This window comes from Musa acuminata, chromosome BXJ1-10, assembly GCF_036884655.1.
Source record: "Musa acuminata AAA Group cultivar baxijiao chromosome BXJ1-10, Cavendish_Baxijiao_AAA, whole genome shotgun sequence".
NCBI lineage: Eukaryota > Viridiplantae > Streptophyta > Magnoliopsida > Zingiberales > Musaceae > Musa > Musa acuminata.
In genome coordinates this window covers 31,479,405-31,497,425 of record NC_088336.1, presented here as the reverse complement: position 1 = coordinate 31,497,425, position 18,021 = coordinate 31,479,405, and the positions used below count along the sequence as shown (strand labels likewise).

General features: G+C 37.1%; 4 protein-coding genes across 6 annotated transcripts; 1 reads left to right on the top strand and 3 right to left on the bottom strand.

Moving 5' to 3' along the window:
• Window positions 1-214: 214 nt before the first annotated feature.
• LOC135596195 (16.9 kDa class I heat shock protein 1-like) lies at window positions 215-1,220 on the bottom strand. The gene has a single exon (XM_065088163.1). It carries the CDS (start codon window positions 1,083-1,085, stop codon window positions 423-425), a length of 663 nt encoding a protein of 220 aa, XP_064944235.1. The 5' UTR covers window positions 1,086-1,220; the 3' UTR covers window positions 215-422.
• LOC103969207 (plastidic glucose transporter 4) lies at window positions 1,129-7,148 on the bottom strand. Of its 3 annotated transcripts, none has more exons than XM_065088160.1 (14): window positions 6,691-7,148; window positions 6,176-6,438; window positions 5,780-5,891; window positions 5,515-5,582; window positions 5,161-5,293; window positions 4,977-5,076; window positions 4,778-4,890; window positions 4,056-4,149; window positions 3,812-3,965; window positions 3,286-3,432; window positions 3,122-3,195; window positions 1,862-1,950; window positions 1,629-1,743; window positions 1,129-1,505 (listed from the first exon to the last, which is right to left on the bottom strand). In XM_065088160.1, the coding sequence occupies exons 2-14, from the start codon at window positions 6,306-6,308 to the stop codon at window positions 1,323-1,325; spliced, it is 1,515 nt and encodes a 504-aa protein (XP_064944232.1). In that variant the 5' UTR covers window positions 6,309-6,438; window positions 6,691-7,148; the 3' UTR covers window positions 1,129-1,322. The 3 variants fall into 3 exon arrangements, with proteins under 3 accessions (XP_064944232.1, XP_009380955.2, XP_064944233.1); XM_009382680.2 differs by having other exon boundaries at window positions 6,823-7,148; XM_065088161.1 differs by lacking the exon at window positions 6,691-7,148 and having other exon boundaries at window positions 6,176-6,457.
• A 667-nt stretch (window positions 7,149-7,815) lies between these two features.
• On the top strand, window positions 7,816-9,298 carry LOC103969206 (transcription factor BEE 3-like). Its single transcript, XM_065088162.1, has 6 exons — window positions 7,816-8,183; window positions 8,268-8,384; window positions 8,474-8,539; window positions 8,620-8,688; window positions 8,811-8,876; window positions 9,024-9,298. Exons 1-6 carry the CDS (start codon window positions 7,944-7,946, stop codon window positions 9,144-9,146), a joined length of 681 nt encoding a protein of 226 aa, XP_064944234.1. The 5' UTR covers window positions 7,816-7,943; the 3' UTR covers window positions 9,147-9,298.
• A 1,504-nt stretch (window positions 9,299-10,802) lies between these two features.
• Window positions 10,803-12,749, bottom strand: LOC135595070 (endonuclease 2-like). The gene is made up of 9 exons (XM_065085579.1): window positions 12,580-12,749; window positions 12,257-12,431; window positions 12,067-12,174; window positions 11,926-11,981; window positions 11,770-11,853; window positions 11,585-11,677; window positions 11,438-11,505; window positions 11,174-11,247; window positions 10,803-11,084 (listed from the first exon to the last, which is right to left on the bottom strand). Exons 1-9 carry the CDS (start codon window positions 12,691-12,693, stop codon window positions 10,990-10,992), a joined length of 867 nt encoding a protein of 288 aa, XP_064941651.1. The 5' UTR covers window positions 12,694-12,749; the 3' UTR covers window positions 10,803-10,989.
• Window positions 12,750-18,021: the final 5,272 nt, after the last annotated feature.

Sequence of the window (18,021 nt, the reverse complement as noted above, 5' to 3'; positions counted from 1 at the left end):
ATGTACGTATGTGATACCAATTTAATGATCCGTCTACCATAATGTGAATTTCCAATTCAGCTTCTACAGGACAAATTCTTCGATCATTAAAGACAGATATATGGATCAAATTTCATATATATTTTTCCGTAAAGTTATTCGTGATGCTAATACAATATATTCAAGACAAGTTGCAACTTCATACTTGTTTGTAATATAAATTTCCATGGCCAAATTTAAATATCAGGATAAAATCATTTTATTTGACCACGAAACACACACAGATTTATTTCTCACACACCTACGCATATTTATGGTAGTAATATATATGGACGCAACGCATGTCAACCAAACATCTTATAGCAGTTCTTCCTCCACCTCGTAAGACCCAACCCCAGACACCAACGCAACAGCGAGCTGCTGCCCCACGCGGAAATCAGACCTCAAACGGAGATCTCGACGGCCTTCACCTCAGGCATCTTCACCTCGTGTTTGGGCACCGTGACGGTGAGCACGCCGTCCTGCATGCTCGCCTTCACCTCATCCACCTTGGCGTTCTCCGGCAGCCGGAACCTCCTCAGGAACCGCCCGCTGCTCCGCTCCACCCGGTGCCACTTGTCGTTCTTCTTCTCCTCCTCCTCCCTGCTCCGCTCCCCGCTGATCTGGAGCACCCTGCCGTCCTCCACCTGCACCTTCACCTCCTCCTTCTTCACCCCCGGGAGGTCCGCCTTGAACACGTGCGCCTCCGGCGTCTCCTTCCAGTCGATGCGGGTGTTGGCGACGGCCCACGTCTCGCTCGGCAGCGACTCGGAGAGGGAGCGGAAGGTGTCGAAGGGGAAGCCATGGAAGGGGTCGTCGAAGAGGTCGAGGGAGAAGGGGTCGAAGACGTTGCTGCGCCTGACGATGGACATGCTTGATGACAACCTCGCTGCACGGTTGGGATCGCTGGCTTTTAAGTATCCAATCGATTCCTTTCTCTCGCGATTGATTTGGCTCGCTAGGTGGAGATACATATAGATCGCGTGAGAGGTGGAAGCTCGTGGAGTCTCTCGACATCTCCTGAACTCTCCAGGACACCATGTAAGGACGGCCCCAGAACAACACATCAACCATATGATGTAGAACCACCGAGAGAGATGAAGCAAGTGATGCAGAACAAACTCTGATCATTTCAGATGTCTCCGGAAGTCTCATCCGCCGAAATAACCCAATAGAACATATTAGAACATGGCAGAAGTAATGGTCTTCTCTGTCTCGCTGTCCATGCTCGTCAGTATGATGCTTTTGACAAGACACACAGCAGAAAAAGAAAAAAAAGGAAAAAGACGATGCGTTTGCTGGCATCAATCTGCGGCGCTAAGAGCACGCTCGATCTCTTCCAAGGACCGGCCCTTGGTCTCCACTACGTTGCCAGAAATGTACAGAGCTGCAAGAACGCATACCGTTGCAAACCCCAAGTATACCGTGGCGATTCCGAACCTATTCACGACGCTCAAGAAGCAGAGACCGATGACAAAATTGGAAACCTGCGGACATGAGGATCCAAGTTAATATTGACAAAAGAGGATAATACGAGAATATAAATTAACTGAGAAGATTAGCTAATTAGGTGTTTGTGGATGGAAGGTTATGCTGAGTGAGTGCCATACCCAATGCATGCCAAGGGACAATGCGACTGCCTTGGCTCTGATCCTGGAGGCAAATATCTCAGGGAGAAGAAGAGCAGGTACAGGACCAGCACCCAGTGAAAAAGACAGCACATATCTGTTGCATCGCAATTTAACCGATTCAAGTGTCTCAGATGCGAGCAAACAACAAAAATCCTTCAGAAAGTAGGAAACATAGGAGATTGACAATCGTAGCAGAGTGATACTTCACTTACAGGACAGTGCCAAGAACTGCAAAGGTTCCTGAATATGGCGCAAGAGACTTCCATGTGAAACACAAGGAGAGCAGCAACATGGAAGCAGCCTTCAGAAATAACAATTACAGTGCAAGAAAAAATCAGCTTGAGAAAAAAATTTTTTTTTTTTTTTTTTAGTAGAAAAGTCTAATAAAATTTTTTGTTCTTCTCGAAAGGTGTCTTCTGCAACTTTGCAGTTATCCACGTTCATCGTAATGCTAGCTTGGATGCAGTTTATTAAAAGTCAAACTTTGCCACAACAATTTCATTCATACAGAAAAAGTGATAAGTAATTTGCAGTTTATTAGAAGTCAAACTTTGCCACAACAATTTCATTCAGACTGCAGGAAATGTGATAAGTAATTTGCAGTTTATTAAAATTCAAACTTTGCCACAACAATTTCATTCAGACTGCAGGAAATGTGATAAGTAATTTGCAGTTTATTAAAATTCAAACTTTGCCACAACAATTTCATTCATACTGCAGAAAATGTGATAAGTAATTTGCAGTTTATTAAAAGTCAAACTTTGCCACAACAATTTCATTCATACCGCAGAAAATTGATGAGTAATTTGTTATGAGGGAAAGACTCGACTCCTCGCATGAGCAGTTGATGAGCATATGTTCAAGCACATTCAAGCCTTTGTGTTATATTCATTCATCAAGAACTCTAAACATTCTAGGCGGGATCATAAATAAACCTCGGAGACCTGCTTATGCAACATCAGAAGAACGATATCAAGTACTACACAACCATCTATGTGATGTTGCCCGACTCCATTTGACCCATTTTTTACTCGAATTAGATATTCTCTTCTGTCTAGCAATAAAGCAGGGGCAACTACTACACTTGAATTAACCTTTTGCTTTGACACAGTTAAGTTCAAGTCTGCATCCATATAGAGTGACAAACCATAGTCCATGTAGTTGCCTCTTGATGTCCCTGTTTAGTGTTCATTTGCTTAGCTTTTGGGACCATAATTGCTGAATACTCCGAACATGATGTTTTGATTCCTCAGATAATTTAGAAGGCTACTGGTCAGCACTAATTGTATACCGTGCGCAAAGATGTTTTATTTAAAATTCAAAAATTGCTCAAAATATAAGTTCTTTTGCAACAATATCGAACTGCAATGTGTGAATTCAGTTGTAGCGATAAGCTGATACCAAGAATGGTTCTATGTACATTCAAGATAGTTCAACTTATTAAATTCTTCAGCATGAGAAAAATGTGTTACCATGCCAATAAAACTCGTGATCAGAAGGCTTTTCCTCCCCCGTTTGTCCATCAAAGAAGAAGCAATGATAGTGCCTATAACAACATCATTATATATGTCAAGGTTTGTGGTATGTGGAATAACTTATGTCAGGAATCCTTAATTGGGCATATGGAAAAACATACCGAAAACATTTGATGCACCAACAAGAGCACTAGCCGCAACATCAGAGGAGATTCCTGCACTGCGAAATACAGCTGTAGAATAGTACACGACAGCATTTATTCCAGCCAATTGTTGAAACAAGAATAATGCTGCACCAACACTCACAACTGCAGTTGGAAATTTCAGAAATTTTGTCTCAGAGAACAATTTAATTTCACATTAATATTGACTGTACTTTGATGAATACAGCTATGGCACAGAAACAAACAACAGCATGAACATGTAGCGTCTCTGTTAGAAATCAGTTAAGACTAAGAGCCTGAATTCGTCTAAAGACTAAATCCATCATGAACTGTAACAATCAAGTGTCAATCCCGGTTATGATTTTATTACAATCATCAGTTCTATAAGGTGAGTTTGGTAAAGAGAATTAAAAACATATTCATTATAGAAGCTCAAATATGCAAAATTAAAAGGTAAGAAAAGTGCAAATATTAAAGAGATCAAAAGATTATAGACCGGTGATGGGAGTACAATTTAGAGCACCTTTCCAATAGCGTTTACTGAATAGATCAAACCAACCAGCATCTGATTCAGTTGAACCTTCACCACCTGCTCTTAGGCCATGCATGACCTCAGCAACCTTTTCTTTTCCATAGAGTTTCTTCATAGCTGTTTCAGCCTGAGAAAGTTTCCCTTGCTGCAGTGCAGAAGATGACATGGAGGTTTGGCTTGTGAAAAAGAGATTAACAAGAAGGCCACAACTTAAAGGAGTGTGTCAGCCAAGAACCTGAAACAGCCAGCGAGGGCTTTCTGGACAAACAGCCATTCCGAGTGCCATTAGCACAGCAGGAAAAATTGCAACGGTAAACATGGTCCTCCACCTAATTGTAGGACAATATAAGATAACTAAATATACAATTAAGGGTAAAGTATTTAAAGCCTATATTCTTATTTTTTACAAAGAATTAGCATGATTAATATGAATGTCACAACTGCATGACAACACCATGAAAAATAGCAACATAAATAGAGCTGATTCAAGTTTATGATGAAGACACCCGACAGCAACACCAACAGGGTATTTTCCAAACTATCAAGATTGTAAAATCAGAAATCTATCGAATAGCAAACATAAGGTAAGACAATTTAGTTACCAAATAACCCCGGCACGTTGACCTACAGGATCTATGTTAACTGATATGATTACATTTCATCCAAGCTCCTTTGTCCAATCAAATTTAGATCAGGAATGTAAGTTACCACTAACATAAGAAAGACACAATGAAGTCGATTACAAAAAGCAATTTAACAGAGAATTCAAATCTTAATAACATCACGTAAGGCCTTTTCTTTTTAGCAGTTCTAGTAAACGACCTCCTAACACAATGAACAATCTTGAAGAGATAAGCTAATAATGGAAGTACTTTGACAATGTTCGCCATAGTTTAAGTTCTAGTTAATCAAGCAAGGGACACGCAAAAAGATATCTGACAGTTGAGGAACATGCACCATTTCGGATTTCCTGCCAAAGGCAATCCAGCCACCAAGGCCACAAGAATACCAATGCAAATGAAAAGTTGGTTGACAGATCCAAGCGCTCCACGAATTTCAGTTGGTGATATCTGACAGCGAAAGATATTTCAGCTACGTAAGTGTACATATCAGCTCATGAGCTACGATCAGCACATTGGATACAAAAATCAGGAACCTCTGATATGTACAGTGGCACAATGGCAGAAGAGATTCCAATTCCAAATCCAGCAAGTAATCGACCAATTATCATTGTTGGTACATCTTGGGCTGTTGCACTGCAACCAAAATTTCCATCAAGTTACGCACTGTATATCATCACTAACTACAGTTACATAATGCAATTGTGCCGGTAACGAAACCTGAGAAATGCACCAATTACAAGCGGAATGGCATCAAGCTGGAAAGTTCGGATTCGACCTAATTTATCTGCCAATGTTCCTCCGGTAAAAGAACCTATAGTTGCACCGGCAAGGGTTGTGCTAACGACCCATCCTGCAGGTGATTCAAGATTAGAAAGAGCGATATAGGGAACATGGAACAAAATGAAACATAATAACCCAGTAACTTGACAATTGGCCATGTCCTGGTCAACACCTTTTCGATACTCAAAGTAGCATTCATAAGATTTTACACACATAGATAACGATTTCTCTCGGCCGAACTAGAAGATGCAGTTTGATCTGGTAACCAGAAAGGATGAGAAATGAATATACCTTGTAAGACAGTATCTTTAGCAATTCCAAGATCCCTTGCAAGATATTCAAGTGCCCCATTCACAACACTGCAACATACAAATACAACAACAACCCAGAAATTAAGCAAACTAAATTGCAATAGAGCACTGAAATGGGCAAAGCATTGATGCCTTTGAAGGACCAAAGAGCAAATGGCATTTGTTACTGCAAACATGTTTCATTCAGGTTCTGAAAATTTTGGTGCAGAATAATGTACATTAGATTGTTCATTTGAGAAACATACGCAAGATGATATCCAAACAAAATGGCTCCCAAGCAGGCTACACCAACGTAGGGCAGAACATGGCCGGATGGCTTCGTCTGAAGCTTATCAGTTGGAACATTCTCCAGGTCACCTGATTCAGAGTTGACAAGAACAGAAGCATAGCACCCAATGTGAGGACAAGTCATGGTAAAGTTCTTGATCACAAATTCATTCTTCTAGCTAAAGAAATCCTTCCCATAAACCTATCAACTTCGATCATTCAACTCAACCCACGATGATAGATCGAACAAGAAATGTGTCAGATGAAAGGGCAATTCAGAGATCACAAAGTAGTTCATGAAGATACCAAAAATTGAGCAACAAAACGCAATATTTAATTATAGTAAACGATCAAGAAATGTCGGAAGAACAAACCGGAAGTCTGGGCCCTGACATATCGAGCTTTCTCACGAGACCTAAAAATCCCTTCCATCCTCGTCCTCACCCGGGCCATCTCCACCCCGAAATCGACCGGCGAACCTCCGCAGCAGAATCCACGGTCCGGCATCGACAACCCGTTCGATCTTGCGCTCCTCTTCTTGACCAAGCCAAGCGCAGCCTAAACCCTGTCCCGCGACCTGGAAACTCAAAGGCAGCGACCACACCGTTGTGCACCATCTTTCGCTACGAATCCCCTCCTGCCATAAATACAGAAGAAAGAAACCAGATCGAAACTGCCTTGGTGACAGGGACAATTCGGATCTCGAGGAACGAAATAGCAACGAAGACAGGCCATTCCATTTATTATTATTATTATTCTTGTTAATGGAAAGTTGACTTTTAGAGAAATTTGGCAAGAAGACGGATGTAAATGCTGCAAAGATAGAAAAAGGGGGCGATCTTGCAGAATTTTCCACCGATCGATCTAATCCGAAGTGGAAAGACAATACTTTTGACGTATCCTCCACACCTCCGTTTGCTGAGATCGAGAAGCGAGAGAAAGAGAATGAAGCAACAGAAGCTTCGCGATCGCCGCCATTTTGACGGAAGAAGCAATCTTGACAGGGAGATTATTTTGTTACCGAGAAGTAGGGAAGGCAGCGGGGAGTTGCAAGAATGACGCCATGTCGGGCGTCCGTCCTGTGGTGGAAAGATCAGTGAGAGAAAGGAGGAGGAAGAGGGAGTCTGGATTTAGGTCGGTGGGAGGTGTTGGATTCTGTGTACGTGTACGGCCGTACGCGCCTTCCAACCGCTGCGGCGGCGTACGGCGGGAGGATCCGAGATGAACGAACACTCCTTTGCATTGTTTGCTCATGTCGGTAGAAGATCTATGATGCGTGGATCGCAGAAGATGAAATGGTATAGATTTGTTATAGTCATCAGAACACACATCCCTAAGATCATGCTAAATTCCGTGACAAACTTGCTTTTGGTCATGAATCGAAAGGTCAAGAAATCAGATCGCCCTCTCAGGCCAAGTGTGCTGCGCGTGCGACGACCTAGTCGAATCTAACCGCGTACAACAGGAAGATCCAAGATGTGTGCATGAAAAGAGACTCGAACCGCTTTACCTCATACACCAAAACAAGCTAAGTTCTTTCAGTAACAATCGGCGATATCTTCATCGATCATTGTCCTCGTTGTAGATACTCGATCTTTCTAACAAGTTTACATAGATCTTGTTTTGGTGTTTGGTTTTGTCTTCATTGGCTCTCTTTTGTGATCACTGATTAAAACAGGTGAACCTCCTGCCCTGTGATTGACGAGTTCTAACCATCTACACAGCATCGTCAACTTGTACGAACTATGTTAGATGCCCTTCTGCAGTATTTTCTTTGGATTGGGAGACGAACACTGAAGCAGAGTATGAGTCTCAAGGAAGAGCTGACACAAACCAAAATACTGTAAAAGCAATCTGTTTTCTACTTTCCTTCAAGAGCAAAAAGAACAATTTAATGCTCATTTACTGCTTGAATCTAATGGTCAGATTTTGGAGCACATATATGTCCAAGAGCTGTAGATGTGTTCCGTGAGCGCCCACAAGCTGACTACACAAACTCGATTTGCCAAGTTGATCTGCTCAGGAGCTACTCTACACATCGCATTCATATAGTGGTGGAAGAACTTGTTCAGGCCTACTCTAAAGGCCTCCTTTCTCATCCAAACACTTTCTTTTAGGCGTTGTTTTCTCTTTCCTGTAGTCATGGAAGAGTTTCTTGAGGACTCCGGCTTGGAGCTCACCCGCAAGTTTCCAGAGCTAGAAGGCCCTGCCATAGAGAATTCAAGCTTGGAGTTGATGTTCTATCCTCAACAGAACTGCTTATCTCATCAGCAGGAGTTCTCGATGCCATCCGTTGATAACCTGCTGTCTAGTTTGGTGACTCCTGTATCCCATGCCATGGTCTCTGGTGGACAGCAGAGTCATGGAGACCAGAAAATGAAGGTGACTGCAGAACCTGTTTTTGGCTTATCATTAGATTGTTCTAACTTCGGTGAGAAATCTTCTGTGCTGAATATTTTATTGCAGAGCCGCGGGATCAAGAAGAGAGGAAGGAGTTTGCAGAGAGCGAGCGAGCCGAAAGAGGTGGTTCATGTGAGGGCAAGAAGAGGTGAAGCTACTGACAGCCACAGCCTAGCTGAGAGGGTACGCACGTATGATGGAGCAGCATTTATGTCTCGCATTTTAACCAAAATGAGGCTTATCTTTACTCTCTGTTTTCGATGTGGTCTCAGGTGAGAAGAGAGAACATCAATAGAAAAATGCGATTTTTAAGGGACCTTGTTCCTGGTTGCTGCAAGGTACGTACGAGAAACCAAGTGAGTTCTTGGCAAATGGTTTGGATACTACATGTTTCTGAAGAGAGCACTTCGACGTGTAGGCGATGGGTATGGCAGGAATGCTCGACGAGATAATTAACTACGTGCGGTCACTGCAGAACCAGGTTGAGGTAGGCCAACTTCTTCTTCTTCTTCTTCTTCTTCTTCTTCTTCTTCTTCTTCTTTTTCTTCTCGTTACGTTCTTAATCGTATATGCAAACATCGTAACCTCTTTAACTTGGTGTTGATACAGCTTCTCTCCATGGAAATCGCAGCAGCTGCTAGTTTTTACGACAACAGCTGGGTTGAAACGCCACAGGTAATGAAACTTATACGAGGATTTAGATCTCGCCGAGGGAGTCGTGAGAAGGGTTTAAGAACAGAGTGTGTCGAGTGTTTCGCTTGTTCTGCAACTATGCTTGCAGGTTGATGATGGAAGTGGTCTCTGTTTCATGAATGATTGTAGGTGCATGACGCATCCCTGGAAGAGGAAGGAGGTGTGACAGAACGAGGTGATCGCACCGGCGTCCTCTCTGCAGTTGTCTTCTACCAAGTCTCCATGCATGGCACACCTGAAGCGCATGTGTAGGGCTCAACGCACCTATGAACTGAGACCATCTCATTGGCTTATCCTTCTTCTGGTGTATCTATCCATCTCCTCCTTGCTCGCTTCATGGCTATTTACCTCCTCCAGTAATGATCTTTGTCTCCACCATGTATCTTTTCTATTTCTCTAGTAAATTATCATGCACCCTTGTCAGGACAAGGAAAGCATAATGCTGTCAAATCTGCCACCCATTTCGCACTACTGTAGTGAGAGAACTGAGAACTTCCCGTGTTGTTTTAAAGAAAGAGAACAAGAACATAGATCGAATGCTAAGATAAGCTAAAACTATTGATTGGATGAAGATTACATGATGGTAAATGTGTTGATAACATGCTGAGATTCCAGATGGTCTCTCCAAAATTAGATGCGAGTTGTGGAAGAGCTTAGATTTGAAAGGAACTCAAGTATATGCAGGCCTATCCTAATATGGTTCTACTTCCTCTGCGAATCCTACGCGCAATAAACTTGGCTGTGTGGATAATGATCACCGGATCGACATCAAGCAAACTGGCTGATGCTGATAATTAATCATCAAAGACTCCATGATGAATGATTAAGGTTTTGTCTCTATGTCCGTCTCATTCTACCTACCAGGGTTCGAGCGACAGAAGAGGGGAAAGAGGCCATGGTGATGAAGCAGATGCACAGCACGACGGTGCCTGCCATTGAGCAAACGTAGCTTTCCTCTTTGGAGGTGTGCATCCAAGGTGGGATGCTTGAACAGAGGACCGGCCATGGACTGCAAGTGAGGAAGGAGATGCTGTGGGAAGATTCAAATGCACCTAAATGCGACCAATCAAGTGCGTGTGTGTTTCGATTTGGTAGGAAGCATGGGAGATTGCTACTTCTTGGCATTTACTACATAAATAATTTGATCTACTGTAGGCAACAAACATCTAAGTCCAAAATGTACTCAAATAATTTCTGTTACGTTGTCATTATCATTTTGACCAACCGTACTAAAATCATTTTAGAAAATATTTTTCTCATCGTAAGTAATCGGAGATTTAGTTTAATAATCGTTTCGTAGTTCTTTTCTTTCGGACATTATTATTCATTTCGTGATCCTAATTTATAAATACGAAATCTTTCAATCATTACATAGATTTTTATTCTTTTTTTATGTTACGTCGCTCGGGTATCGAATCGGCGTAGTCAAAAACATCTCGATAGTAATACTCACTTATGAATTTTTATCGGTGATCGTCCTGATACTATCAGGCTCAACTCAACGCATAATAGGACGATCATTGTTACATCAAGATTTAAGATTGAAATCAAGTCAATAATTATCTTTGTAATTCAGATTGATGATCAACTTCAGAATTAAAAGACAGAAACTTGAATTTTCTATGATCTGAATGATTCATGATGTATAGAGTCAATAGCCTTCTTCTGATTCTGAAAACAATATTCACGCTGAAGATTGTTAACTCAGTAGCATAAATACTACCATTATTTTTTTCACTGATTTTAATTACATGTTTTCCATAAAAAAACAGTGTGATGTTCTTTTATGCTTGCTGAAGAGCTCATAGGAATGAGCCGCCATTCTTGCAAGCACTGCATATAATTGCAAGCAGCAGAAGGCAAACAAAGCTCAAGCAACAGCAACCTCAGATAGCAGACACTGACATGGAACATTTGAGCAGTTCCAAATAGAGGTTTTATTATACTAGACATGAACATGAGATTACCAAACAATTTAACAGCACAACAAGATAGAAACATATGTTTTTCTGCATGCTACCTTTAATAGTTTGGATTGGCACACTTCAGAATGAAGAACAACAAAGCAAAGCCAAAGGATGCAACCTTTCATCCATCACCCAAATATGCGATTGAGTGTTGCAGCTAATCTAACTCCACACTCTGCAAGCCTCAGATTCACAACAGGCAATCTACTCAAGAAATAGTCATCTGCATGCACCATTTTCCACCATCATATTAGTCCTTTTTTGAGAAACAGAGAGTATGTAATGCTAATCAACACTTCTTTTCACACTGACCTTCCAACTGTGTATTGTTCTTGACATCCTTGTATGCCCAATCACATGCTGCCTCGATGCTCTCAGATGCGTATCTGTTCCAATTCAAAGACATTTTGGTGTCAAGGTGTTCTAAACAAACAAAGCTAGTGACTTCTGAATGTAAAAGATATGCTACCAGTAAACAGAGGCTAGTAGAACGATGAAGTATGAGCTCATATGATGTTTGCATACTTCTAATGGAGGCAACACAACCAAATACAGAAGTGTAAGAGTGTGACCTACACGTCTGGACATGCGACTTTGTTGTTGCTGCATTTCTCCCATTTCGCAACTTGATCTGACCACTCTCCCTGTGGACAAATTGGACCGAAATGTGGCTCCATTAGATGTGTTGCAAAGCTCTTGATTCCTGTCAACCAACTACCTCACCGTGATGTTTTGTTTGATGGCTTCAGCGAACTCCTCCACGTTGTCGTTGTAGAATCGCTCTTCCGCTGTCTCAATGATATTATCATCCCAGACCTGCATGGTGGTGTTTGGTGTGATAGAGAGAAGTCTGAGCATTGAGGAATCGTCGACTATGATACGGTGGTTGGAAGTGACAAAATGATTACATGGTGGAGCACTGATTTCCTTCTGTACCAGCGGACGTTAATGGTGTTTCCTCCTCTGTCTGTGGTAAAACCTACATGCAGTGGCTGCAAAGAATCCTTCAGCAGGTGAACTCAAGCGAGTAACCACAAAGCAACTCAGATCGCAAAGATCTGTACCTGATGGACATCACCCATCAAGTGAGCAAGGAACAGCAGTGCTTCCGTGAGATTATCTGGAGCAGCATTGCAAATTTAGCATTTACCTTCTGGAATAGGAACAGGAATTAAAGCAGGCAACTTTGGATCGGATATATTTACATTGGGATTCAGAAGAAGAGTTTCCGTAGTCGAGAAGCTGATTGGTATAGTTTGTGATGCCACCCGAGACGCACCTGCCCTTCACCCCATCTTCATCCTTACAGTCCCCTGTCGAGAGCCAACTTAGTTTCATCTTTCGAAGATATCATCATACTATGAACTGAGACAGAGTTGCCGGTCTGGTGCTCACGGTCGTAATCGTAAGTGCAGAGGCCGTCAGGTGTGTCGATGTAGTGCAGTGGAGAGGACCACCTGTATCGGAACTTGACACGATCCGCCCATGAACAGAGGCGGCTGAGATTGTTTTTGGCGTAGTTTGGGAGCAGATCCTCCACTGCAGCTGCTGCGTGATCACTTAAACGATCCTACACAAACAGATAAAAGTTAGCAATGCTCCCACTGGTTTGATATGCGTGCAAAAGCAGAGGAGTCAAAACACATGACATGCGTGCAAAAGCAGGGTAGATAATGGGAACAGGCAGGAGCAGTAGAAACGAGGGAGAAGAGACTAACTTGTGCTATCTGGCAAATGATGGCATGGCCATCTACTCCCCAGCCGTAGGCGAAAGCTGGGAGTGACAACAGGAGGAGGAACAGGGAAGCTGGAGCGTAAAACTTGAAGCCCATCCCTTCTCAAAGGCGGAGAAGGCAGGAGATTGAGTTGGGAATACCGCTTTCGATCTCTTTAATAGCCAAAGAAAGAGACATGTCAGATCAAGACAAGCAAGAAATTGCCAGAATGCTGTCATTGTGCCAGATTTTAAATTGCTTTCACACCATCTCTGTGTAGCTGTTCACAATGAAATGCTTTCACACCTTCGTGCGACAATGATTGAGTACCAGGTTTGATCTTGAAGAAATGAGCATCATTTATATTTCCAAAGAAAAAAAAGTGAAGATGATGATGATGATGATGATGTGATCTATTTGGGTATCTCTCTGCTATTTTTCTCATCAGGGAAAGAAAATCTTGACCATCCATGATTGGTCAATGGGAAGAGAAAAATAGGCAATATATCTTAATGACAAACAGCTAAGGAAAAAAAAAATGTAACTCCTCAAACTTTTGATGTCTTTCCTTTGTTAGAAGATTCCTACTTCAAATATGGAGTGCAAATTGAAATCACATTTCATGGGCCTTTTTGCAATCTCATGGTAGTGGAGCTTTGCCATTGTTTCTATTTAAGCATCCGCTACGACCTGTGATAAATGACACAGGGTGTCAACATGCATGGAAAGGAAGGTGTCCTGTTAAGATATGATCTTTGATAGGTTGTCGACATGATATGCACTATAATAGGATTTATTTGCAGCACAAAAGCTTGTAATTGCCTCCTTGTGAGGCCACAAATCACTGCAGCATTCCAATCGGATATATATATATATATATATATATATATATATATATATATATATATATAATCATGTCAGTTGCATAATTGGACGGATCTAAATTTGCGGGCTAGGTTAACCCTCACTCATGATGATTATGTCTTATCAACACGTTTGGCTCGCGGATTGAGTTAAGTTATATTTGACTACTTAAGTTGATCATGTCTCATCTCGAGTTATGCTTCGTCACATAAGTCGAACCTAAGTCGTGCTTAGCCACATAAGTTATGTCATATATAATTATATCGATTAGATTATGGCCACATGAGCTAGATCATATTTGGTCATATAATTTGGGTCATACGTAATCACATAGGTTGAATTATACTTGACTACATAAGCTTGGTCATACCGAACCATATAAAATTATATCATGGTTAGTCATATAGACTGGGTCATATCTAATCATATGAACTAAGTTATGTTTGACCATATGTACTAAGTTATATCTAGTTAACATAACATATGTTAAATCATATCTCTAAATATAAGTTGGGTTATATCTAATCACATGGGTTCAATCATGCTTAACTACATAGGCTAAGTCATGTCTAACTACATGGGCTAAACCATACCTTACCATATACAATGGTCTACTAAATCAACTTAACTCAGGTTAGGCCTTAATTTGACCTTTCTTATTAAATTAGATTTTTTATTTTTTTTATTTTTTTTAATATTATAAAATAATGATTAATCATAAATCTATTTTTTTCATGAATTAATTAATTTAGGTTCATGATTCTAAATTTAAAATTAATTAAATCATATAAATTCACACATAATTTCTTGAAGCATAAATATATCTAATTAATTATATTAAAATTATTATTTAATTAACTAATCATTGTTACATCATAATTCAATGATTATTATTTATTAATTATAAAATTTTAAAATAAAAATATCATTATGCATTGTACAAATTATAATCATTTTAAATATCAAATATTTTAAAACACGAATAAAAATCGATAAGAAAAGAATAAAGGAGTTTATCGCTCCTTTGGATCCTTTACTACTAGGTTTGATGAGAAATCTTAATCTATTTACTACTTGGTTGGATGAGAAATGAGGGAGAAGATATTCTTCGAGGAAAAGATGAACTCTCCTCATTATTTATTTTTATTTATTATTATTTTACCTTTATAAAGATAGAATTATAGGATTTATTTTTTATGGTTCATACACAAAAATTAAAATTAAAATATTTACTTTCTAAAAATTACATCACTGATTAAGAAATAAATCAATTAATAATTTAATTGATTGAGAATATTCCTAACTTATCTTCATGATTAAAAATTTTAATTTTAATCATTTTCTTAATCATGCTACACAAACAAGAAAATTCATAATTTAAATAAAATAACATATTAATTAATATAATTTAAATTATATTAAGAAAAAGAAATCATCGATGATTACATTCCTCCCCATTTAACAGAAATTTAGTCCCCCAAATATGATATGAAAAATAATATTAATTTAACATAATTCACACTTGAAATACTAAGTCAAATAGTAAATCTAAATCAACTTGAAAATAGTTAAATGTAAATGTGCCACTTAAAACTCATTAAGTCAAAAGATTTTTTTACGCATAAAATATATTAGAAATTAAGGAAACTCATTCAATAAATTTGATTTTAGATCAGTCATGCAAATTAATAATTAATAAGCATATCAAAATATATATCCAATAAATCATTAAATTTTTTTAATTTTAAAAATTAATTAGTTGTTGACATAAAAGAAAAGTTGAGACTACATTTGTAACTCAACAAACAAAAGCGGAATGACAATTTATCTACCTATTCAACATATATATTTTTATAATTCTAAATAACCTATATATTATATATGTCAAAAAATTAATATTATATTTAATCCTTGTTACATCTCATCTTTGTATTAGATAAATGATATTTGATAATTGATTTGACACTTATTAAATCAAACTTTTATTGGAACTAGTTACACATATAATTAAATTTAAATATCAATACATGATCAAATTTATTCATCAATAAAAGCACATATATTATGAATGTCAAGAAATAACTTCATTTATATAAAGCATCCTAACACATGTCAAATTTAATCTCAATTTAAAAAATAACATTTAATATAAAAATTATAAGTGTAAATATTTTTTAATTTATATATTTATGAAGATCCTACAAAATTTTTATACTTTAAATTTGTCAAAGGTTTTATCTGTGACAAATGTAAGGAAGATAATCAATCATCAACCATAAAGAAATGACATAATAATTAGTATATATTCTTATAATTTTTTATTAAATTTATTTTATTCATAATTATAGATAAGATTAATATTCTACAGTACATGGTGTCAAACTATAATAGAAATTATATCAAACTTCATAATCAATTTAACAAAATTATACAAAGGAATTCTAAGTCTTCTTAAAGTTATAATAAAATTTTGTCAAATTTTTTCATAGTAAAATTATATGCATAATCTACTTAAAATTCATAATAAAATTACATGAATAAGCTATGGTTAAACTAAAATGTAATACGGTTCATGCAATAAATCTATATTTTTAGTAAAATAAAATTTAAATATTTCGTATTGAACATAACCATTATATAATATTTCTAGCTAGAATAACAAATTATTTTTTAAAAATATTATATATAAATCTAACCAAGTCAATTGATATTTAATTTAATTATTTCAAATACATCTTAAAAGAAAATAATATATTTTAATTATATTTTACTTAGTATTCTAAGTTCAAGTCATTTAATGAGACTGTTATTAAGTAACATTTTTAATTAATTATTTTTTAATATAAAAATAGATCATGTTTAGCTTAGTAAAATAATCTTAACCTCTTAAAATTATATTTTATTTGCACTATCATGTCAACCCAAAATCTAAATCTCAAAAATCAATTGGGTAATATAATATTTTAATTCGAGGATCTCAGTAGGTTGTCAAAACCACTACTTTATATCATTATACTGTTACATCGAAGATTTTTAAAAAAATATTATTTTATTATTCATAATTTACATAAATCTTTTTTATCTTTGAATTCAAATCTTTATCTTTACACTACTAAATATTTTTAACTAAAAAAATTATATTTTTAATAGGACCATAAGTAATGAAAAAGTCTGAAGCCTCCGATATATTATAAAGTAATAGGTTACTCGGAAAATAAATATACAATAAAAATATATCAGTAACTAGACATGTTGATAAGAGCTTCTGAAAAATCATAAAAATAATTTTTAATATTCATGAAACATATACAAATATTACTAATTTAATATAAAATGATAATATATCAATTCATTATAAAACTAATATATTAAAATAATAATTATTATTATTATTATGTAGTGAACAAAATTATGCATCAATCATATATTATACATCTTGATGACATACATAAGTTATATAATAAAGACATACATCACATCATACTCGATAATGTACTCTTATTATAATGAACAAAGAAGTATAATTTATAGGATTGATTCCTCCCAACAACGAATAAAGAGAATCCATATCATACTCTCAATAGTGGATGTAGTGATATCTCTCATCTGCCCTAGTGGAGGCACATTCCTCCACTATCTAATCATCGCATCTAACGACCCACTTATTCTTGAAGATAATTACTCTACCTGCTTTTAATAGGGTTATAAAATCAATCATAATCATTCATTCATGCTTGCATCCAAGAAGTAGTTTGATAAAATATTATGAGAGATCATACTTGACATATGACTAATTAATCTATATCTATTGGTTGCTCTGTACCATGATGGACTTATAGTTTTTTTCACATGTTACACTTACAGTGAATAGAATCAATCTCATACTCTCAACATCGGATGAAATGATATCACTTACTCATCTAGGTGAAGACATGTTCCTCTCAATAACGGACGGAGGAATAATCTAATCAACACATATGACAACCTACTAATTCTTGAAGGGAATCACCCTATCTATCCTTGGTAAGGATACGTAATCAACCATAATTATTTATTTACATTCATCCATTTATTTATGCATGCATCCAAAAAATAAATTTGGCCTAACCATATGCATCTGTACCTAGCAAATGGGTTGCGTTATGCTTAATCATATGGGTTGAACCATACTTGACAACATGAGCTGTGTTGTATCTGACCACATGGGCTGGTTTGACCAATTAACTTAACTCTAAGTCAAATCTCAATTTGACCCTCTTATTAAATTAGATTTTATTATTTAAAAATATTTAAAAATATTATAAAATAATAATTAATATTAAATCCATTCTTTTTCATGAATCAACTAATTTAGATTCGTGATTTCAAATTTAAAATTAATTAAATCATAAAAATTCATACATAATTTCTTGAAACATAAATGTCTAATTAAATAAATTAAAATTATTATAAATTAACTAATCATTATAACATCATAATTTAATTATTATTATTTATTTATCATAAAATTTTAAAATTAAAATATTATTATGTATCATACATAATATAATAATTCTAATATCAAATATTTTAAAATATGAA